Consider the following 25,128-nt stretch of genomic DNA (forward strand, 5'->3'; position numbering starts at 1 on the left):
ATTCCTGCTGTTACATGTATTGCACATGCAAAAACGTTCATGTAAGTAAAAAATATGTGGTAAAAACATGCATATTTTCGACTACTCATATGCATGACAAGCACCTATAGGAATGTTAAAGCACGATAGAAGGATAAGACATCAAAATGTCTTAAACTTCATCAACCAATTTTGGGAGCATAAACATCTTCAAAATTGAAAGTGTTTAAAATAGTGGGCGCTATGTATTAAGAAAAAGGATATTGAACGAATTACAAGAGTAATTTATTACTCATCTGAAGGAGGGGCAAAAATTTACAATGTACAATTATTGTTTTAAGCCATAAAGGAAGAGGTAGCAGCGTTAAGTCACGGAAGAAATTGTATGCACTTAAAACTTATTGTGTCTTGTAATTTGTAAGTAGCATACATTTAATCTTACAACCATTACAGGAAAAGTTCCTTTTAAAACGATCAAAAAACAAAAACTTACGACGCGTGCTCATAGGATTCTTTCTTTCCAAACAGCATCTATAAAGTGTATATGTAAGTATTTAGTTTAACTTTTCGTTTTCTGTAAGATTTGTTTTGCCTTTAAGATGAATAACCCAATTGATAGCGTTTATTTTAATAACTTTTCATTTCCCTGTGTACGATATCAATGACATATATGTATTTGATACATATGTAACTTTCCGTTCCTCTGGTAATTTATTATTTACACGATAATTATTTAATAACAAAATATTGAAAACAACAATACATACAGTATATCACCAAATAAAGGATCTAAAACCAAATAGTTCCCGAAATCCCTTATCCTATTGGGTTTCTCATAACTTGCCATTTTCTCTGAAATAATTCTGTATTTAGTATTTTTTTAAAGTACAGAAAGCCATTAGCTTTTTGAACTCCTAACTTGCCATGTTGTCTGAGTGAGAGCCAAACATATTGGGAATTTGAATTTAATGATTGTCAGGTATTTGATATACTAGGCTTATATTCGTGCTGTTTCTTTACTGGCGTAGATTGTATTGTTAGGTGTTTTTTTCCCTGAGAACTTAAGAGTCAAAAGGTCAATATGGCTGAATGAGAATATATATTTAGGACAATAACAAAATAACCAATTCATAACACCTTTACACCGCTTTATTAAATTTATGATTCTAACGTAGAGTCTTGAAATTTGTTATGTGAAGAAAAACTTAAAAACGTACCTTTCTGCATGTTGGTCAATATTGATGAGACTTCTGATTTTGCCATATAGTACTTGTATCACCTATGATAACGCAATCATTTCATCTAGCAAATACAAAGTTACTAGAAAGAACGTATCGGACATTTAATCCTTTTGCTTGATTTTGTGGTGAATAAAATTGTTTTATTCGAAAATAATTCCAGGGTTTAAAAGGAAATTTATCTCATAATGAAAATATAATTTAAAATTACACCATTATTCATCAAAATACGTCTAGTTTTGTTTTTGGTTGGGTTGTAATGTCTGATCTACAAATAATCTAATATCCTGAATTTGCCAATGGGCTAGTGTAGGTTTTTTTCTGAATTAATGTTTTGTTGTGTCAAAACGTGTGTAAACAGCAACAGTTTCAGCAATGTATGAAAAAATAAACCCAAATAACTCAATTTAAAAAAATGAATATAATAAAACATACATTCGTCTCAACTCGGCCGATTCCGTACCCTCATCTAACGATAGAAGGAGAGTTGCGGATTCTACCGAGGATTGCGGAATGATAAAACATAAACAAAAAATTAGTGTGCATAATATTTTAGCAGCTTTGTTTGAAAATATTCCCTAGACAAGCTTGTATAGGTTAAATAAATTCAAACTCATTTATATTAATTGAATGTATGAATGAGTGAATGAATATTTTATTTGCAAAACCTAAGCATAAATAACATGCCTTGGCAATAAATAGACAAGTATATACAATGTGACAAAACAACACAGATAGCAGAGAACATTACCTAATATAGTAATGTGGTCTACAATTCACAGTACATAAATTTTTTCATGTATGTTTTAGATAGCTACATAGTTTGATTGTAATTGATTTAATTTTGCTTGAAGCAAATGAAACAGTTTGAAAGTATTTGGCAAAGAACAATAATATTTTGGCACATATTCTAGTCTCACAGTTCTGTAGGCTTGACATGCTTTGCTCATTGTTGAAGGCCGTCCTGTGACCTATAGTTGTTAATTTCTGTGTCATGTTGGTCAGTGTATGTAAAGTGCGGATGTTTTGATGTAGAATGATAAATAAACAGACGACTTTTTTTTTATTTTTGAAGAAAATGAAGAAAATTAGTTAAAAAGTATATGTTAAGAAACACATAATACTAATAAAACAAAGTACGAGATGCGAACGGGTTTTTTTCGCGCCTATATCCAAATAGCTGTGAAATATATCCCAAAATAGGTGAATATTTAGGACATTTCACGAACAGATCGTGCAGGTGTTTTATAACTAACAGGTAAGATGTTGTTGCAGAAAAAATATTCATTTCAACACAATTATTAAAGTTGTATAACGTAGAATAGGTTTTGTCATTCAGTTTCTTCATATTGAACTGAATTCCACTATGATGCTTTCTTTATGCGAGTCATGTTTACTGTCGAATAATGATACTATTCTTTCATTTTCACTGTAGAGCGATTCATTAGTATTGTATATGCGGCACATTTTCACTGTATGATATATTTATATTTTTTTTTATCTATTACAGCGTATTATTTTAAGCATGTAAAGCAAGACTTTAGTTAGCGTGCTTGCTTTGTTTTTTTTTTTGTACAATCATTATGATAACACCCAATTTAATTCAAATATAATAATTATATAAATACAGGTTAAACTATGCCGATACATATTGTTTAAAGATGTCAATCTTATTTACAAAGTTTGTATAAACAATTATACAAACTAAGCAATCAAGTCAACCAAAGTTTTGCTTTACATGCATTAGGAAACTAGCTGTAAAGCCTTAATTTAGCCGACTTGCTCAAACAATAGATAAAGTAAGAGACGGATTTGATAAAATTTAACTTACGGAGGAAAGTTTGGTTTTAAAACACTCTAAATAAATTCAATAGAAATAACATTTATTTCAAATGTATTCCATTTTCAAAATTTCTTATGAATCGTATAGGGAACTTTATCCTTGTTTTTTTTTTATCCATTTCCATATCCTTGTTTTTTTTATCCATTTCCATGACACTTCACCACTAATTACGTACATCTTGATAAAGATTGAATCGTTGGTTTTCCCGTTTAAAAGGTTTTACACTGGGCCCTTTATAACTTGCTGTTCGGTGTGAGCCAAGACTCCATGTTGAAGACCGTATTTTGACGTATAAAGGTATACTTTTATAAATTGTGACTCGTTTTGAGAGTTGTCTCATTGTCACATATGACATCTTATCTATCTGTGGCTCAACCCGAAACGAGACGGGATAAAAAGGGATAAAAAACACACTTTTTTAATATATTTACAATGGGCTTAATATGAGTCAGAAAAGAGTAGAATAGTGGGTCGCGTTGGGGTATAAGCGTGACGCGGAATTGACGATTTTTGTGTAAGCGTGACACGTGATAGTCAAATGATTGTGTCGTGAAAACGAGAAATAAAGTATATCGGGACACGGAAAATTAAACAAAATGAGAACTGCATAGTATAAGCGGGATACGGGAATCTGATAAAGCAGTAAGCGGGATCAGGGATCAGACCCCCCCCCCCCAATGAGACCCCAGAATAAGATATTTTTTTTTTTATCTTCCTCCTATTGTTACAGTCATGCCTTCATGCCTTCAATAACAAATGTATCCCATGAATGCATTTTTATAGACAAAAGACCTTATGGATATTTGGGGTTCTTTGACATGCTGAATCTAACCTTGTATCCAGTTTGGGGATTTTTACCGAAATAGCCCACATAGAGGTTCAAAGGGTCTAAGATCATCAAACATGAATTGTAGTATGCATGTTGTGTACAATTACCCAAATGTGCATTGTTTGACCTCTGTGATAGTATCAACTCGCGGATCTAGAAATTTTTATAAGTAGGGGTCCAATGACTACCTAAGAGGGGGCCCGCTCCAGTGATTCCATATAAAAGTAACCAAATGTTTTCCCAAAAAGGGGGCAACCCCCTGTCCCCCTAAATCCTCCTCTGGTATCGAGCTGTTCATTACGGATAATTTTTTTTTGTATCAAGGATGCTCTACTTCACGTACCAATGCAAACAAAAAAGTTCGCCAACACCTTACATTTCATGTTTTAATGACTGTGGATAATTTATGTCACATACCGTTTCACCTTATACAGTTAAAATCATGCAAGCAACAATCGAGTCAAGAACATTTGTTCTACCAAAACTGTCTTTTTCAGAATATGGAAATTGAAGCAGTTGAGGGTACAACTGGGGAAAGTTAATCTTTTATAAGCTTTTCTGTCACCATTGCGTTTCAAGATGCATATTTCTCTGTTCGCAAGTGTATTTATTGCGTGGAAGATAACGTCCTCAAATGTACTCGTCTCTATTTTACACAGACTGCACTTAAACTCCGCAATATCAATCTTTGACTTAAAAAAAAATACAGAAATATCTTTTAATTTTTATTTTTAAATCAAGGAAAAACGTAATTTGAAGAAAACAATATGACATTTTGAGAAGCGTTTTTGTTACAAGTTTGAAAAGCTATATATTTGATAAAGAATGAATGAGGAGTTTGTATTTAAATTTGAAAATACATTCATATGTTCTAAAGTCATCAACTAAGTTTTTTCATTTGTTTCAAATGCATTTATCACATTATTCTACAATAAAAATTCCTCGCATCTTCGAAAATTCCACATCAGAAATGACTGCACTAACAGTGATAATTCATCGCATCTATAGTTAAAATGGATCGCTTTCAAAAATCGATATGCTATATTATGTTGCTTTTATAACACTTATTTGAACTTTAATGCTATGTTTGTACATAATAAAGACATATCACAATGAAAATATGTAAAAACTTTCCTTCAAATCAATTAATTTGGTATTTTCAAAACGTAAACAAATACAGTTTTCCCATGATCCTTATATTCTACAATAGACATACCCGCATATGACAATGAAAATGAACTAGCTGGATTCGCACTTTATATACACTGTTGGTCTCTTGTGGAGAGTTATCTCATTGGCACAAATCTTCTTTTTTATAAGTACGAAGAGGTACTCATTTTTAACAATTACATTGTATATATAAATATTTGATACAGAAAAGATCACCATCAATAGAAAAGATGTTGAGAGAGGACCCCACTGAAGATTCTAACACTTTTAACCCCATCGTTTTCCAGTTAAAAGCTCTGAAGATATTTGGAGCAATACAGATGATATTAGGTGGAATTATTACATGCATTGGAATCATTAGTTTAGAGCTGGATCAGAGGGAAAAGAATTCTAAAGATGACATTGAATTTACTGTAGGCCGTTATGATGTTGGTTGCGAAAACCGATCTAAAAAAAATATTGGAATGGACGGTGCATGGGTAGGACTATCTCTATGGGTAAGAAAACATGATAGTATAGCATATTTAACTCCTTACTTGCGAAAAAAAATAATGAAGTAAAATGCGTTATACAAATATTTAGTCAATTTAGAAATAGACATAATAAAAAAACAATTGTTCATGAAAATACCCTATTATACAAAATATAGTTTTGTATCTGACGATTGTTTGGATTTAAAATCAAAATTTAGCTTAATGTGAGGTAAGGGAACAACCCTTTAACTTCAAAAGGGGGAGTATGTTTTTTTGGGAACAAATTTATTTATGTTTTCGATGCTTTCAATCAAAGGATTTTTTTTTCTCAAAATTTAACATTATACGGTATGGGGGAAATCTGCAATCAGAATATCTGTTTTTGTCATCTGCTTGACCAGAATATTTGTTTTTATCAAATTGTGGAGCAGAATAAATATTTTTAGGAAAAAAACATAACCCCCACCTTTAAAGTTAAATGGTTGTTCCCTAAGATTACAACTCCCGTCTCACATATTCGAGTTGTGTCATTGAAACAAAAACTTATACATTTTATAATATATAACTAAACTTTTGTTTGCTACAGAACAGGCACAAATTGAGATGAGGCATATACGTTAACATCACAACATACTACAACATAAATATGCAAAATATTTTGTTTAATATCTCCAAGCCAACTGTCCCCTTACAAAGAATTGGAAGAAATGAATTATTTATTGTTTTTGTAAATTTTAGTTTGTATTCATATTTACACATCTTGTAACCATAACGTCACCTGATTTAGTTGATTTTTAATTAACACTGTGTATCATGACCACTGAAAAAAGATACATGTACCCTTGACCTGATTTACTGTTCGTTGTCTAAAAAAAACTACATTACTGTACATACACGGCGACCAAAATATAAATGACCAGCTTTACGCTGGTATTTTACAGTAATGTTATATTTTCTTACACAACGAACAGAAACCAGACCAAGGGTTATATCTATATCCGGTGGTGATGCTTAAACTTTCACTGAAAAAGTCAATAAAAAATGGTAATAGGCAGATTTTTTTGCTTGAATTGGCTTTTTATCTAGGAAAGGGGATATGAATTTGGGAGCTGTGCTTGCTGATTATTTTGATCATTCGAAAATTGATAAGGTAAATTGTTGAAGTTTTTTAGGGATAACATATGTTTTTTTAAATGCATTTATAAATATTATGTGTTGATTATTTTTTAGGTTGTTATCACTGGTGTCATACCTTTGTTCATTACCAAGAAGAATGAATCTCAATGGAGAAGTCTGGTAAGGCTTTTACAGCCGATTTTCTTTAAGAGTAGACGAGTCCAGCAGATAGCCAATCTATCTGTTTGTTAGACTGGGCTACTTCGAAAGCAGGGTAGTATACCTGACATAATAATGACCTCACGGTTCATCATCTCTTTGGAAATGATAATTGTTTAACAATGTTTCAGGATTTTAGAAAAAACGGCATTTTTGCGGTATTTTAATCATGATTGCTGATTTTTTCATCAAAATTGGTACAAATAATCTTCTTACGTAATCTAACATATTGCCATTTTGAAAATGTGGGGCCCATGTACTCGTTTTCAAATTAAATCAGTCTATTACGGTTAATCTTCAGTTTGTTTGTGAATCCGACTCCAGCTCTATTTTACATCGTTACCTGGGAGACATATGCAAGCACTGATGTAATAAAATTAACGGTACCAATTTTCTTGCACCAGATGCGCATTTCGACAATACATGTCTCTTCAGTGATGCTCGTGGCCAAAATATTTGAAATCCAAAGCTTATACAAAAGATGAAGAGCTATAATCCAAAAGGTCCAAAAAGTATAGCCAAATCCGTGAAAGGAACCAGAGCTTTGCATGAGGGAGATACATTCCTTAATTTATAATAATTTCTATCATTTTATAACAGTAAATTTTAATAACACAAAAAATCCGTATATTCATGTATTGCTATACAGTAGTGCATTATATGTTACAATGGGAAAAATCAAAATCATCCCTTTTGTCGAAAAGTGTATATAGTCCTGAACTGACCATTATATGATTGTTTTTCAATCTCTGGATATGTAGCTGAACTATATGTATATGTTATATCTTTATATTAATTTCAAAGGGAGATACATACATGTATGCGATCAACAGAGTCGTCAAACTATTTAACCAAATTATTTAGTAAGGGGAAGTTATTTATATGTATGAACGTGAAATTCCTGTATATAATCTGCTATAAAAAGAAAAAAGGCACAACTGAGACAGTTCAAGTTATTTTCTGATGGTTTATCCATTTACTTTTAAATGTTGAGTAATGCAGTAGTTACATAAACAAACATATTTGGCACTCATACATATATATCTTCCTATATCTATATTTTATTTATTTTTTAATTTCAATTCCCGTTGTAAGTTCCGTTTTACAAATATGTTTATTGTATATTTTCAAACTAAATATACAGGTATCATTCATTTTGAGTTAAGGTTAGTAAATACCATTGGAGAGTTGTGTTGCAAGCCACAGGCACTTGTCTCGGGATTTTTTTCTATATACCTTAATACATGTATAACACAAGGTACTTAACTTGCATTTTAGAAAAATGCCAAGCGGTGACTAAATGCCGTTATAATTATGCCGCTTTCTAGGCTGTCAACCACACTAAAATTTGTTATATCGTACATCTAAATTGATTTATCTTGACAATGGTGTATAACATGCCTACATTTGTTGTCGGAATCATCCGTAGCAATCCTACCAAAGTATGTCAATCGTAAACAATTTGCCAACCGCTGATGAATTGACAATAAACGCGTCACGTCGCCTTATATATATCGGTTTCTGATTGGTCAATGTTATAGGAAAGTCTAAATGATTATCGGAGTTATCTGATCTTGTTTCATTTGCATACGTCAAGTCAAGAGAGAGTCTACATGTCATTGACGTCATGGGAAAATTAGTATCTAAAAAAGGAAACTCGTAACTTATTAGACATACCACAAATAACACTTGTGAGGTTTTGTTTCAAGGTATCTTATACAATTTTACTAACTGGGGGATAAGTTCTATTCAGATAAAAAATTACAGGTTTTATAATTAATCGTTTACTGCGAGACGTTTATTTCCAAATTTTCAGCGGTTGGCAAAATTATTACGTGTTATACACCATTGTACAAGTAAATCAGTTTAGAAATAACAAGTTTTAATGGGATTGACAGACTGAAATGCGGGATATAACGGAATTTCGTCACCGCCTGTCATTTTTCGACAGACTAGAAAGCGGCATATAACGGAATTTCGTCACCGCCTTTCATTTTTCCAAAATGCAATTTAAGTACCTTGTGTTATATTAAGCCATTATTAAGGTATATAGGAAAAATATTTCTGAGACAAGTGCCTGTGTTTGCAAGTGGAGGTATCTGTAACGAACAAGGTCCCATAATTCTAGTTTGTTTTAGTGTAATGATACAAAATTACAAGATTTTATTTCAAGGGATATTCATAAACTTAAAGATATTGTGTTTCTTCTATATTCAGAAACTTGCCTTTGTAGTCTGTAGTGTTATTGGGGCTGCAGCGGTTGTCCCAACAATCGGAATATTAGGATTAGTCAGTTTGATAATTGTAAGTATTTAAATATTTGTAATAAATCAAATAAATCTCATAAATGTACCATGAAACATTAGGCTGGTTCTCTATCTTGTCACATACGGATGTCAGAGCCATATATATATAAAGGACAGGGAACCAGTCTACATGAAACTTGTTATAATTTTGGTTTTTCTGTCATATTTCTTTCTCATTCGTCACAACTCGGCCGATTCCGTACCTTCATCTCACGGATAGAAGGAGAGTAGCGGAGTCACACGAGGATTGCCGATTGATTTCTTTCTCATCAACTTTGATCAGATTGCATCTCTATATCTATACCATTAGTGTATATGTTTTCGGTTCGTATTCTTATTTCGCCATAACTATTTGTTATTATCGAATCAAGATCCATTAAGTATTCTACTATGCGGTATGGGCTTTGCTCATTGTTGAAGGCCGTACGGTGACCTATAGTTGTTTTAAAATGTCTGTGTCATTTTGGTCTTTTGTGGATAGTTGTCTCATTGGCAATCATACCACATCTTCTTTTTTATATTGTCTTGCAGAGCATCACAAGTAAAACGCGGTTGCATTTGGTGGTGCCCAATACTCAAAAAGAACCGTGGCGTTGTTGCTGTGACATTCAGAATACTTTGTACACGATGAATATATACCATGGTAAATAAAGGCAACAGCTAGTAGTATACCGCAGTTCTAAACTCATAAATCGATAGAGAAAAAAAACAAATTCGGGTTACAAACTAAAACTGTAACTTGTAATAAGAAAAGTTCTTTTACTTGGTTATTTTTATTTATAGAAATACAAGGACGTCATTAATTATAGAACAGATAATTATTCTATTTTAAACCTCTTCAAACTTTCTTCAAAGAAATGATTGAATGTGTTATGGTCTAACGTTAGAAGGGAAAAAAACCAATACTATTAAATTTGTAGACCATTTATTTTTATCCGGTTTGTCTCCTAGCCGACGATCGTCTGCAGAATTACTCACATCCCTCTAAAAAAATCTCACTAACTAATACTGCTTGCATCACTTTATCGAACTCGCATTTACACCACTCGAAAAAAAAAATGTATTACATACAAACTCGCACCACTGAAGAAATGTTTTCAATCATCAGCGAGTTCTAGATTGTCTTCTCTTAGTTATTGCCAGCGTTCTGGGACCACCCGTACAAAAGATGTATCACACAGAGACAGAACCTGACTCGCTCCTTTCGTAAAAAAAAGAGAAATAGTACTTAATAGTACCATTGCGAAATGTTGTAATGATCAGTGTTCTAGGTTGTCTTCATCTTCTCTGAATTATTTCACCCGTTCTAGGACCTGTGCTACACCGAGACAGATGCTCTAGGACCTGTGTAACACCGAGACAGAGGCTCTAGGACCTGTGTAACACCGAGACAGCGGCTACTAACTGGACACTAAAAGTCTTATAGAAGAGGAACTGACAAACTAAACAATTGTGAAACTATCAATATAATGCATCAGTGAATAAAAACAGTTTGAGAAACACGAACTAATTTGAAAGCTGTGTATCTTCATAAAAATTTCAAGATGTCATCAAGCCGTGCTCACGTGGGTTTTTGTAGTTTTTTTATTAAAGTTGTAGGCGTCTAAATGTTTGATATACACGTATGCATCAGGCTGTGTACTTCGACGAATTGGCGAAAATAGTCAATCTGAAAACAAAATAATAACCGTAATAAAAATTGATAAGTTACAATAGTTCCAGACTTTTTTTTAAAGGGTACATGTACCATGTAATATAATTATGTAACTTTCACCTACAGTTAAAATCTTTGTTTCGGAATCTTTAAATAAGTTTTTTGTTCATAATGCAATTATTTACAACTTTTTTCTTTTACCTAGCGGTTTGTAACGCCCTGGGCAATTGATACAAAGGCTAGAGGAATAGCAATAATGATTGCAGCCTTTTTTACGTTTGTGATGACCATCACCACTTGCTCGTACGCCATGTGTTGCTGGAAGGAGAACGAACAAAGACAGGTCAGTGAAGACAATTATTTAAATACTGTTTCCATTCTCAATTTTATCTAAAGGAGAAGAGTCATTAGGGATATTTGCTCCTTGTTCGTGAATTTTTGCAAGATATTCGGAATCCTCTGGTTTTATCCATGAATTACCATTAATTTTTTTCCAAGAGACCATTTTTATAATTCTTATAAAATCCTTGATATTTTTTTATAGTTTGAAAAAAGGTGCCAATTTCAAATATATGAAAAATCTAGAGAGAATTACCTACCGCCAAGTTCCCAAGGCTTATATTTCGAAAACAAGCACACGGACCCTTCATTTTTTTCTGCTTTTTAAGTTCATTTATTCATACATGTATGCTTTCAATTTATAACAATATTTTAAAAAGCTTGTAATTTTGAAACAGAGTAGCGGACAGGCTCTATAAGAGCACATGTCAACCTCAAAAATATCAAAAAGTATGTTTGCATATACTTCATACAAAATTTACTTCGGTCAACGCTTTAACACCCCACTGAAGTTACAAAAAAACATTCAAGGATTTAAATAAGTTTCAAAGCACTTTTGATAAGTACTTTCATAAGGGACGTTCAGACTCATAAAATTGAAAACCATGGATGTATAACTGCCTAAACAAAGTTGAGCTTATGACCAATAGGAAAATGAATAGAAAATCCATCTTAGGTCAACTTTGCCTGAGGTATTTGGATCAAAAGTTTCTTAATAATTTCAATTTTTAAATTATTTTCACTATAATATTTAAGGAATGACTGTAATATATTTTCTGTCTATGAAGAAATAACCTAAAAAATGTGGTGCACACTGAATAACCCGCGTAGCGTGTGTCTTTTTCTTTTTTTTTTAAAGTGTACAACACATTTTTGAGGTTATTTCGAATATGACAGTCAATGCTTATAATTTAATTCTAAATTCCATTTAAGCCGGAGTAAATCATGAAAAAAAACGTTCATGACGTCATGGTCACATGACAAAATTATTTCTAAAGGCGGAAAGACAAAACACTGCCAGCCTATCAGAAGACGCGTTTTACCAACATTAAATTATTATTCGATCGACAGAAACTATAAACGTCAATAATGATCAGCAATACATGACCTTTTAATTCTCAATGGACATCTTATTGGAGTTAATCTCCCTTTTTGCGGCAAAACAGGGACGAAAGATACCAAAGGGACAGTCAAACTCATAAATCTAAAACAAACTGACAACGCCATGGCTAAAAATGGAAGACCTACAAACAACAGCACATATGACACAACATAGAAAACTAAAGAATAAACAACACGAACCCCACCAAAAAACTAGGGGTGATCTCAGGTGCTGCGGAAGGGTAAGCAGATCCTGCTCCATTGTAGATAGAAACACCGATGAGTAATGATGATCAGCAAGATTGAGGCCATTGACAAGTATTGTATACATGGTCAGGACGATCACCAAGAATAGATCACCATAAAAGCATTGTTCCTTTTATTTCTCGTTTGTTGTGCATGTACTGGTTTTGTGTCATGGATGGATACCCCATATCCTTTGTTGCTCTTTTAAGACTAAAAATAGAAATTCAATATTTTTCTCTATTATATGACAAAAGCTACAAATGTCAAACATATACATATCTTATATCATTTATCGGTTTTTCCATTACAGTTATTACCCATTTTTGCATATTTCGCTTATTTCATGAAAACCAAAGTAAGAAATTAAGACAAAACTGTAATCGGACAAAAAGTATAATCTGGTCTTAATTTGCAGCCAACACTCGGGGTGAAAAAAAATTTGCTAACAAGGGTAAAATCTTCATCTCCTTTATTTAAATTATTTTGAAAACCAAATGAATGAACAAAACGAACCACATCAACACAATGGGCGATCTGATGTTCTCTCGAAGAGTTAGCAAATCCAGCTGCGCATTTGGTTGTAAAATTGTGTGTTATATGAAAAGATACAGACCGTTAGCTTTGACAATTTTTTTGCGGTGGTAGAAAATATGTTTCAGATTTAATATGTCTTTTTTAAAGATGTGTTTTATGGTTTTATTTAGTGTTGAAGGATTGCTGCTACATTGAAATATACATTTGTACCTCATATTTGTATATGATGATATTTTAAAGGCATTAAGTACATGCATGCAATAATGACATTGCAATAAAAGAAAAGAAAAAGTCGCCTTTTTATACTACAACAAACATTTTAATATAAGACAAAATAGTGTGAATAAACAAATTACAAGTATAACAAGTCTAAAACGTTAAGAAATGTGTTGTTAACAAAAGGTTACAGAAAAACTTCAATGAAATAAGTTAACATAATCATCCAAACACCAAACTTATAAATCAATTATCTTAATATGTACTAGTATATCTTTATTTTAAATCATTCTATTCTCATGATGTGACTTTATTTTTTTTTCATTTGTAAGGCAGTAAATGTTAACATTGCAAACGTTGTATCAGGTCAGATGCCAGGTTATCAGCTGACTTCCGGTTACCAACCAAATCCATACCTACAAGGTCAAATGCCATCCCATTTCATCACAGGATCGGGTCAAATTCCTGGCAATATGGCAGCTGTATCAGGATATCCACAATACCCGGCTGTTCAGTATGGAATGATCCCTAATCAACAAACAGCTATCATGGAAAGCTGAAATAAACTTCAAATCCAAGAATGTTGAATTTTCTATATCGTACATAGCGTTAAATAACGTTAACTTGTGTGTGGATATGTGGATATGTAGGTGTGTGGGTGTGTAGGTGTGTGGGTGTTATTGTTTTTAAATTGTTATTACAGTGCATACTTATATAAAAGCATATGAAAAATAAAACCAAGATTATTTAGATGAATATTTTGTATTCCTTAGATAGCAGTGGTTGAATAAACTCATCAAGGATAGAGTACTCCTATAATTTGTTACGCCATAACACTCAGTGGTGCTTGAATCAAAGCATGATAATCGTGTTTTTCTTCACATTTATATCGTAAAATATTAGCTACGAACCACAACGTGAACCATTTTTGGTGAATAAGCGGCTGGTACTTTACGATATCTATCCGTTAAGTCTGTTAATAGTTTAATTCCTGGTTTTCTCACCACCCCTTGAACAGTTTTACTTTAAGTAACGAAAGCTTAATGCCTTCTCCTTACAGGTTGAGACGTCGCTGATGACTTATCCATAGAGATTGTGACGTTGCTGATATAAATTTTATTTCATAAAATGGTCACCAAACTTTAAGGAGTTTCTAGATTTCTTTTCTTCTAATTTGCGACCCAAATAATACAAATGCAAATATATTGTCCGAGTTAGTCTTTTCTCGTCATTTAAAAAGAATTACATTATCTTATAAATGAGCGTCATAACCTATCAATAGTTTTAGCTTATTGAGTTCCTTTGACAAATGAATGCTCTTCTGACTTACATGTATACTATCAATTTTAAATTGTAGATTTGATTAATTTCACTAAATAAGTACATCTTTAAAGCCACGGTGGGAGAATTGCGGAGCGACTGAGGAGTAAGATATAGGCAAAGAAAAAGAAGATAACGTCAAATATCGGCATTTCCGATGAAGACAAAATCGTGCGCAATGTCTGTATTATCATGGTGACAGTACATATCAGCATATATGTATTTGTAACTGAAATGAAACCAAATTGTGTTCTTGTCTTTTTTTGTCTGTTTCCTACGAGTGCAGGAACACGTGATCTAGTAGGGTCATAAAGGTGAATGTGTGTAAAGATGAATGGTAAATAAAATGTTCAAGATGAACGAAACAAATTAACAAATAGTTTGATCGTTGTATTATCAACAATTTACACGAATTTCTATGAAAGTTGAGCTTCAAGCGCGTTTGATTAAATCGAAAAATAAAACGGCATTTTGTAAATTTTATAAAAAACGAAGAATATTTCTATAGTTCGGATTTTAAGGTTTTATAAAATTTTGGAGGTTCCGAAATAAGGTTTATACATTGTGTATATACATACGTTTTGTATTGACACAATGCAACGGATTATGATATCGCCGTAGTAGGCAGAGTGCTACATGTAATAACCAGACTTGGCCAAACGTTAGATATAACAGTTGAGTAAATAATAAATTAAATATATCGTCGCTGGGCTTCTAAAATGTTGTAAATTACAAATTTTTCAAGAAAAAAATATCTCACAAACAGGCTTTGAAAAATTTGGCAAAATACATGCTTCCAAAATGTCGTATGTGAACTTGGACATTTTTGTAAATAGCAGTGAAATAAATACTTTGACATTTCTGGATTATCCAAGAACTTAAATTATTTTCACAGAAATAAAGAAATGTACAATTGTTTTTTTTCCCAAAGTAATTCTACAACGATTTTCAAGTTTTCGTACAACATTTTGGAAGCAAACTTTACAAACAACTGACATTGGCAATTTTGTTATATATCTTATTTCACACATTTGGATTGGTTTAACTATATGCTATTTTGTAATACCAAAGATTTCCTCCCGCCCAGACCATTGGTGTCAAAAAGTATTTTTAGCCAAAAAAGTCATATAAGACATTTTAGAAGCCCAGCGACGATATGACATTACCATTTTTAAAATCTTAATACATTTAAAGAAATAATGCATCTCCACACACACAAAAAAATGGATATCTCTCGACTGCCCACTGCTATAAGATGAAAGCATATAGATTACCTAAGGCGCATTGATCTTCATAATGATGAAATTTAAAGAATAATGCTCCTAGGTTCCATGTAGGACCCGGAAGCATCGAAGCCCGGAAGATGTCAACCTACGTATCAATTGTTCGTACATTCATGATCAGAATACTTGTATTTTGTTCAATCCATGATGTTAAGGTTGTTCATGTGGTGTTATAATCACAATAATAATATACATAGCAGAAACAAAACAAAAAACTCACAGCAAAAAGACCGTCTCTGCACACAATTTGTTTAGGGTCTCACATCTATATAAGTGTTTGATAAGCATTTTTTTATCATATATTTAGTAGTAAATAGAGTAGTTTTGAATATTTGATAAATATCCTGCTGTTTAACCCATATCGCACAACTTTGATGCGCACCCTTTATCATACATGTACCCTTTATCACACCCATACGCATTTTTTTTTCATTTTACATAAACTCCGTTTTAATTTATGCAAGCTTCTTAAGAATTTTTTTTCTTATTTTTTTCAAAAAGGGGTCCTAAAGAACGGTCATTCGGGCGTGATGAAATTTATTGAATGACGTCATTGTTTGGAATGTGACTTCACAAACGTCGAGTTTTTATATTTCTGACACAAGAAATGCAACTATAAAAAAGAACTCAATGAAATACCATACAAAACACACACACAAAAAAACCACCAATAAACAAAATCTATACTATTAAACCAGAAGACCTCATTTTGTGTGTCGCTTCTCCACCTTCCACAATAAATAAATCATCATGCCTCTGTGTTCTATAGGTAACATGCATAGTCGCATTTGTCATCCATTCTTATGATTATTCAGATTGAGTTATTTTTGGAGAAAAACGACAAAAAGGAGTCCGGATATTGATTTCGTCATCAGACTGACTTTTCGTCATAGATAAGACTTCCGGTTTGAAACATGTACAAGTACAACCAATCGTATGTTAGATAACAAAAATGAAAAATAAATAAGCCAATCAGAGCGGTCTCCATACCGTGGTGTTTAGATCGCAAGAATCACAACAATTATACCTCCTTATAAAATTAGAGAGGCCAATTATTTTGAGCGTTTTTCTACATGTAAACTACGATTATACTCCTTTGATATATAGAGACTCTCTGTATTCTGTCTACTGTTTTCTTTGAAATGTTTACTATTTAAGGGGTCATACCAGTTGCATATATATTAAAATTAATAAAACATGTTGAAACAAGAATGTGTCCATAGTACACGGATGCCACATTGGCACTATATTTACTAAGTTTGTTGATTGGACTTCAACTTCATTAAAAACTGCCTCGACCAAACACTTTAACCTGAATCGGGACAGACGCACGAACGAACGGGCGAACGAACGGATGCACAGACTAGAAAACATAATGGCCATAAATGGGGCATAAAAATGTATTGTTGAAAGTAAAAGTAGTGATTTGGCAAAAATGAAAGTAGGGTAAAGATAGGACCTTTTTCGGGACGTCGGGATCGGGTGTCTTTAAGCTCGGGATTTGGGGATTGATCCTTACGGGATCCGGGAATATATTTATTGATTTCAGGATTTCGCGATATGAATTTCTTTAAATTCTGCATCTCGATTTCAATGTTTTTAAGCCCGGGATTTCTCGATCAGGACCCCACCGACCACCCCTCAAATTAGCCTAAGTCGGTCTTAGTCATTTATACAAGATTCATATCCTACCTTGGCATGAATCAAAACGTAAAGTATACTGTATATAGATGCTCAGGTTTTTCTACACATTTATATCATAAAATTTCAGCCGCGAGTCACAACGTGAACATTTTTCGGTGTGTAAGCGGCTGATACTTTACGATATCTATATGTATAGTCTATTTATCGTTTAATTCCCGGTCTTCTCACCATCCCTTGAACATTTTTACGATTAATTAAAAAAAGATTTATGCTTTCTCTTCACAAGTTGAGACGTCGATGATGACTTATCCTCAGAGATTGAGACGTCATTGACATAATGAGTGCTATCGTCCATTAAGGTTGTACTTTAGTCAGGTTTTGGATTTTTTGTCAAATGTTCGGACTCCTTGTTGTTTTTCATACGATACAGGGTCAAATATCTTGCCCCATAACACCCATGATGTTTCCTTTCATGTATGACTTCTGTAACGTGTTTGGGATCCATACCCGAGTTCATTCTCGAGATCTGACACTTGTGTTTATATTTCTTTTGTTTATAATTTCTCTCTAACTCTCTCTCTGCTCATTAAAGCTCCTCCAGCTCAATGATTATTCAGCCTTACTGGCTTACTGACTCTATAGGTCAATTAAATAGCAAGATCTACTTGCTCACTAGCTCTGTAGCTCTTAGCTCAACAGACTCACTAGCACTGTAGCTCCACTGGCTCACAATATTGTCGCTCTTTCCGCTATATCTTTACCAACGAAGCTCTTTTAACTCTCTAGCTCTTCCGTTTCTCTCGATACAGTTCACTTACAGCTTAAGATAATTCTTCTACTAAGTTTCAGTTATTGGAAAGACTTGAGCAGTGAATCCAATGTTTGGAACAATAAGCAGGTGTTTATCCTATCACTTAAACGTGTGATCTGATCGTGATACCGACCCCGACTGACTGCTGATGGCTGTTTATATACCCCTGGATGATTGGGATATACCACTTTTGGACAATACCATTATCCTATATTGCCTAGTAACGAGGGTGTATCAACCCTGGATGAGTCGACCTTTATTGGACTGTGCCATATTGAGCATATCATAGTAACAAGGGATGTCAAGTAATGAAACGATAATATTTTATCTCAATGAAGATATTACGGTACCCGATGACCATAAAAATACCATTTATATTGTTATTACATCTCACGCTGAAGATTCTTCATACAAGTTAACTCATTTGCCAGTTTATAAAATAGTCAGAGATATGCATAACTACTTGAATTGGAAAGTAGAATGTAGTCCGAAATAATGCAAGTTATCAAATAATTAACCTCACTGTAACTTTAATAACATGTAACTTATTAATACGATGAAGTTTAAGGTAAGTATTAAGTCAGATAAAGAAATTGTAACTGTACCTTTTAATTCCAATGTTTCGTTGTTTAGGGTTCAAATAGGAAAGGGGACAGTAACTACTGACTTCTCCCTTGTTAATGCATAGTCGTCCCAAAGTTATTCGTCACACTTCAAAAGCTCAAAGAGGCCATCAATTTTACCAAATTTTAAGCAGATTCTATATTTCTTGTCGTTTAATTTGAGATCCAAATACATAATACAAATGCAAATATGAGTTAAAAGTCCGAGTTTGTCTTTTCCCGCAATAAATAAAAATTAAATATCTCGAAAATGAGCTCCATAACCTTCAAGAGTTTTAGCTTATTGAGTTCCTCAACCAAATTCATGCTCTTTTGACTTATACTTTCAATTTTAAATTGTAGATTTTATCAATTTCACATAATAAGTACATCTTTAAAGCCGTTGTGGAAGAAATACAGAGCAACTAAGTATATGCATGTTGTAACATATTGCTAAAATGACAACACTATGTGACAGGAAAACAGTATAAACAAACAAAAGAACACCCATCGCAGAGATGCAAAGATGAATGATTCAATAGCACATTACTACATGTATATGTAAACCGCAAAATATCTACGGACATCTCCCAACAAGGAGAGGAAGGACACCTGGGTTGCGTTCAATATCGTAGCGGCTACGTAGTGCTACGTATATTTTTGTCTATTGCACGTGTAGTAAGCCTATAGCTTCTACATAGATATCGATAGCAGCTAGGCAAAAATCTACGTAGCACTACGTAGCCGCTACAATATTGAACGGAACCCAGGGTCAATTTCAATATCGTAGCAGCTACGTAGAGCCTGCTATCAATATCTATGTAGCAGGGTTGCGTTCAATATTGTAGCAGCTACGTAGTGCTACGTAGATTTTGACTATTGAACGTGTAACTATTACAGACTAGTTGTTACATAGATATTGATAGCAGCTATGTAGTCGCTACGTAGCTGCTACAATATTGAACTCAACCCAGCTAGTCTATAGCTACACGCTCAATAGTCAAAATCTACGTATAGCACTACGTAACAGCTACGATATTGAACACGGCCCAGTTGACTTATCTTGTGACGTATATATAATCTTGAAATTCATACAATTACGTGGAACGAGATCCAAAATTGAACAATCATTTTTACAATACTTTTCTTTTGGTCCTGCATGGTCGGTTGTTGTTACACTGGCTATCATAACACATAATATTATGTGTATACCAATGGTTATTGATTAAAAAAAAAAAGAAAACAGCATTTTGTGAACCCGATAAACAAATAAGCATATTTTTGTATTTCAGATTTCAAGGTTTAACAAAATTTGGAGATTCAGAATCTAGTTTTAAATGTTGTTGATATACAAATTAACACAATACTGTAAACCAACTTATTTTCGCGGATACTTTATTTCGCGTTCTACCCTTTCTTGGCCACTTCGCGGCTTTTTTATTTCGCGAGTTTCTTATTTACTTAAAGAAAAGATCTAAGTTTTACATGTTCGCGACGATTTATATTCGCGTTATTTTTCTACTCGCGAAAGTCGCGAAAATAAGTCGCTCGCGAAAATAAGTTGGTTTACAGTAATTATATTATGATATCATCGAAGTAGGCAGAGGTCTTATAATCAGACATTGCCAAATGTCTGATATAACAATTGAGTTTAGAAAAACATATTTAACTATCATACATATCGTTTAAATTTTTATTTAAAAAATTAAAAATATTATTATGATTTCTTTTCATCATTATGAGGATCAATGCACCTTTATTAACAGAAGTAGGCAGTCGAGAGTTATATGTTTTTTTTTTGTGCGTAGATGCATTATCTCCTGAAATGTAATAAGATTTAAAAATTTTCAAATAAAAAAAATCAATACCGTAAGTTTTGCACTTTTGTATATTTTCCTTGAGATTGGCGGTTAAGTATAAATATAGCTGAATTGTCGAAAGCTCGTCTGCAAATCCGCCGATCTCAAGGAAAATATATAAAAGTGCAAAACTTACGGTTTTGAATCAAAAATCAACACGTTGTTTTTTCATACGATATGCATTACGTATAACGCTTTGAAAGAAATAACCGACTCGTTGAAAGTGAACACCAACTCGTTAAAAGTAAAACCAATGCATTAAAAGTAAAAACCAACGCGTTGAAAGTAAAAACAACGCGTTGAAAACTTCATACGGTATGTTCCTACAGCCAATGACACGAACGGCCACTCATAGTTTTACACTTTTGTCAACCAAACACAAACTTTCTTACAAATTATCATCTAAATATGAAATACAATAATGACTGCGCCGAAGACACGATGCTAATAACTTTTTTTTCTCAAAAGAATTATCTCAAATTTGAAATGCAATTGTGTAATAAGATTTCATCATATATTACTTTAACGGCCACTCATATGAATGCGTACCAGTCAATGCACCCGATCATGGTTCGTTTGGAGTTTATGCAATTCCTTAACTTGTTTATATTTGTATAAATTTACGATATTTCAACATAGTTAAACTAATGATGCCTATATTATATCTCTTCTTTATGTTTATTCAGAAAAATTTAGTACGCTTTTAACTAATCCTGGGTTAATGTATATGTAGAAATTAGAAGATGCAGTATAATTCATGTAATTGCTCATGAGACCACTCTCTAGAGGGGTACAAATGGCACAGAAAATATTAACTAACATATTTCAACATTCAATTTGATACTTGGTACAATCTGGATGTCAAGTTTGATGTAGTCTAAACAATATAGGCCTGGGTTTATAACAATGACATATCGGTTTAGTTTTATAGTGTATATATCCGGGTTCAGGACGTTATTTCTGTGCAGCCCCAAAACGGTAGCCTTGTGCTGTTTTAGCTCTTTGGTCGGGATGTTGTCGCTTTGACACATTTCCCATTTCTATTCTCAATTTCAGATACAAGGTTAAATAAACAAGCAAAGCAGATTAGATTGAGGGCAATAAGTGTCATTCAAAAATTAACATAAATCATCTGAAGTTTACATTTTATCGTGTTCTTTATTTACTTTGTTATAATCATTTGATCTTGTAACTGTGGAGAATCATTAGAATTGAATAGCAATCGGTATCCTGACCCTATTGGGTATACAGTTAGTGTAATTGCTTTTTCCTATTAATTTTAGTATGATTATATGAATAAATTGAATTAAACATGTTCTAATTTATCTTTTAGTTATAATCAATATACTTATTTCAAAGAGTCTACAGATACCAAGGTAATAACACAGTCGAACGTCAAAAAGTCGAAACTGACAACACTAGGTTTTATTAATGAGTTAGATACTTCTATATATGTTTGTTAACGTTTTATTTTGATGTGTTTGTTTTGTTTCTGCTCATATCTATCACCAATCCTAATAAATCAAAATATCAACTCAATTAACAGAAAAAAAAAAGAAAAAAGAATAAAAATACCACATATCAGAAGGTTGCTTATTTGGACCTTAATATATAAAAACATGTACGTGATTTTTCTGAACTGACCAAAGAGGTGTTTTTAAAATTAGAGCACTGTATGTTATGATATTGGACTTATTTCATTTCGTAAATAAAAATAGTAAAATTGAGAATGGAAATGTGGAATGTGTCAAAGAGACAACAACCCAACCATAGAACAGACAACAGCAGAAGGTCACCAATGGATTTCGTTGTCGTTAATACGAGTATCACATATTTAATGGACAGTAAAGTTTTATTTTAGAGATATGATTTATGGGAGGCAACAAGAAGTAAGCAAGTTAGTGTCACGACAACTTCAATAATTTTGATAAACTTAAGTACTAATTAGAGAAGATTGGACATGTGTTTTGTACAGCATTTGACAAACATTTAAATCGCCGTTTATGTAAAAAATAAAATCACAAAAATACTGAACTCCGAGGGAAATTCAAAACGTAAATTCCTTGATCAAATAGCCAAATTAAATAACAAAACACATCAAAAACGAATGGACAACAACGGTCATTAATATATTCCTGACTTGGTACAGGCATTTTCAAAAAAGAAAATGGTGGACTTTGGTTTTATAGCGCTAAACCTCCCACTTGTATGATAGTCGCATCAAATTACATTATAATTACAATAATGCGTAAGGACATTATATATATAGAAGATTGAACTTTCAACTTATCATCAATGATTGAAATTTTTAAGTATATATATATATGTCCAGTTCTCAAATGTTTAAGCATCGAGGTATTTTAAGTTTGAAAGTGAATCGCAAATTAAGGAATTACCATGACATACTCTCATATGGAAAAATCCCGAAATGTAAACTTGAGAATGGAAATGGAGAATATGTCAAAGAGACAACAATCCGACCAACAGCAGTAACCGTTTGATAAATAGATACGGTATCATTCATAACACTGACTGAAACAACTCTAAGCTAAGTAGTTGTCCCCTTATGTACATAGGAACGTTGTTTTCAACGACATGTTAAGACATATTGCATATGAATACATACATTCTTTATTGAACAGTTTATATGAAAAGTATGATTATGTTTTGGCCGTTGTCACCAAGGACAACTACATATTTCTAGGGAAGGACATTCTATTCTTTTATATCCCTCTTGCTTACGCTAACGTTCGGGTCTTGTTCAGATTTCACGTGCTAGGCCATGTCTTAATGTCCCAAAAATCTATGGCTTCCCTGAATTATTTCTTAATTTTATACAAAAAATTATGGATGAATGGATCGTATCTTAATTACCAACTTTATAACTTACAGTATCGTACAAATATTAGGATTTGAATTTCGTTTTGAATAACCTTTTATAGTCTCTCTTTAATTAAATTCCTTTATTTCCATCAGTTGCTTGTTACATTGTCTTCAACAAGTCCAAGCTCCTTGTGAAGAATACATATAAATTTCAATTCTATTATATTAATAAATAAAACATCAATCTAATAAATGTTTCTTATATTATGAATTTTTCTCAAAAAAATCGTGTAAAAAGAACATGGATTAAAATAATGTTGATAATCTTCTTCAGTAAAGCATTTGTTACATAAATCATTGTCTGTTACCTTCCATCTAAATAATAACTTTTTAGTAGGTAAAATGCTTTGTAAAAGTTTCTATCGATACATCTTCAATTTATTTTCATCTAAATAGTAAAAAATTAAGTTGTACAATGGCTTCAAATGAAATTCTGTCTGTAATGGTAATACATTTAACCATACATTTATACCAATAGGTTTCACAACTTTTTTTCTTTACTAATCTGTTATATAATAACTTATTTGACAAAAAAGAAATGTCAATAAATTACCACTTATTGACAAACAATGTCTTTTTAAATTGACGATACTTCTCGTTGATTTCTCCAAACTAAAACATTGTAACCAATCTTTTGGAACTGCGGTTTTTAGGGATGTCAACTCAGCTATCCAGTTGAATTTATTTTCAATGTTTTGCAAAATCATATCTTATGAAATTTCCCCATTTTCATTTAAAATATCATTTATAAATCAAATTACCTTTTATCCAATTTTTGTTATTAAATTTAATGTCTTTATTCCCCCAAGTAATTTGTTTTGTAATTTCGTAAAAGGTTTTTGGTATAACCTTTTATAGTCACAGACAAACTAAAAACACCATGTGTGTGTCTATAAAATATTAAAAGGAAGTTTAAAGTAATTTGGAGTAACGAAATATCTGATTTGATAATTTATTTATAAAAAGAGTCGTTCATTGAAATATAAAACCTCACTTCACTACTAGCATAAAGAACGAACTGGGAAATGTTCGCACAGTTAGAATGCCAAGAATCATTCTCCAAAAAGGAAAATTGACAATAAGGAATGCAATATCGTCTCTTTGACTTAAACTACTACACGTGTCTGTGTTTTGATAAATGATACACTTGCCTTTTGGTTTTCTATAGATTTAATTATTGATATAAGATTATTAATTATTTATTCTGAAAAGTTAATGCTGTTTTCAGTTGTGAAAGAATAAAGTCAGTTTTGGTACATGCGTCCTTGTTCAGGACACATTCGGTCAATTTCACCTAGCTAGTACTTAAAAAGTTAAGAAGATTTATACTAAATACAGAGCAATTATCAACAATATTGGCTGGCAGTCTCAATCTTCTGTCCTGCTAAAAAAAATAAAGTTTTTGTCAAATCATTATATTTCTTCCATACAAGCCAGTTATGATGATTGATTTTTGTTGTTTC

The 25,128-nt window shown here is 32.5% G+C and overlaps 1 protein-coding gene and 1 long non-coding RNA gene across 2 annotated transcripts; one reads left to right on the forward strand and one right to left on the reverse strand.

Annotated features, from left to right (window-relative positions):
• Window positions 1–428: 428 nt before the first annotated feature.
• LOC143078108 (uncharacterized) lies at window positions 429–14,030 on the forward strand. The gene is made up of 6 exons (XM_076253081.1): window positions 429–525; window positions 5,266–5,556; window positions 6,763–6,828; window positions 9,085–9,171; window positions 11,033–11,170; window positions 13,596–14,030. The coding sequence occupies exons 2-6, from the start codon at window positions 5,290–5,292 to the stop codon at window positions 13,821–13,823; spliced, it is 786 nt and encodes a 261-aa protein (XP_076109196.1). The 5' UTR covers window positions 429–525; window positions 5,266–5,289; the 3' UTR covers window positions 13,824–14,030.
• On the reverse strand, window positions 13,573–18,980 carry LOC143078110 (uncharacterized). Its single transcript, XR_012979056.1, has 2 exons — window positions 18,927–18,980; window positions 13,573–13,819 (listed from the first exon to the last, which is right to left on the reverse strand). It is a non-coding gene; the product is annotated as an uncharacterized LOC143078110 (long non-coding RNA).
• Between the last annotated feature and the right edge of the window lie 6,148 nt (window positions 18,981–25,128).

This window comes from Mytilus galloprovincialis, chromosome 6, assembly GCF_965363235.1.
Source record: "Mytilus galloprovincialis chromosome 6, xbMytGall1.hap1.1, whole genome shotgun sequence".
Taxonomy (NCBI): domain Eukaryota; kingdom Metazoa; phylum Mollusca; class Bivalvia; order Mytilida; family Mytilidae; genus Mytilus; species Mytilus galloprovincialis.

Bases quoted from the DNA above. Each gene is read 5' to 3' on its own strand.
- LOC143078108 (XM_076253081.1), top strand. From the start codon at position 5,290: ATGTTGAGAGAGGACCCCACTGAAGATTCTAACACTTTTAACCCCATC. The intron at 5,557-6,762 runs GTAAGAAAACAT...ATTATTTTTTAG, and splicing joins GGGTAGGACTATCTCTATGG to GTTGTTATCACTGGTGTCAT. The intron at 6,829-9,084 runs GTAAGGCTTTTA...TTCTATATTCAG, and splicing joins AATCTCAATGGAGAAGTCTG to AAACTTGCCTTTGTAGTCTG.